The sequence below is a fragment of the Penaeus monodon genome, chromosome 28 (assembly GCF_015228065.2).
Source record: "Penaeus monodon isolate SGIC_2016 chromosome 28, NSTDA_Pmon_1, whole genome shotgun sequence".
In the NCBI taxonomy this organism is placed as follows: domain Eukaryota; kingdom Metazoa; phylum Arthropoda; class Malacostraca; order Decapoda; family Penaeidae; genus Penaeus; species Penaeus monodon.
Window position 1 is genome coordinate 26,888,649 of NC_051413.1, and position 241 is coordinate 26,888,889.

At 53.9% G+C, this 241-nt stretch overlaps 1 protein-coding gene across 1 annotated transcript in view; it reads right to left on the reverse strand.

Annotated features, from left to right (window-relative positions):
* LOC119591127 (serine-rich adhesin for platelets-like) overlaps positions 1-241 on the reverse strand; it is a gene marked incomplete at its 5' end in the record, with an annotated part of 16,634 nt that overhangs the window by 3,774 nt on the left and 12,619 nt on the right. The window contains 1 exon segment of the mRNA XM_037939840.1: positions 3-241. Within this exon segment, the coding sequence (XP_037795768.1) occupies positions 3-241 (239 nt within the window).

Genomic DNA, 241 nt, shown 5'->3' on the forward strand with positions numbered 1-241 from the left:
TACTAGTGGTGTGAGAATTTTGTGAGGCCTCCGATTCGCGTGCTGAGAATCCCGAGCCCTGGAGGTGAGTCTCTTCTAGTTCACCAAAGGAGGAGTCATCAGGGGTGTTACTCCAAGTGTCATCTGGGGAGGTAGTTGGGCTAGTGGTTGTTACTCCTGAGGAGGGGCGGGTGGAGGAGGGAGAAGAGAATGCTTTTCTTCTCCTGTATCCCCTCGAGGTCTTCCTGCGTTTGGCTCTAGC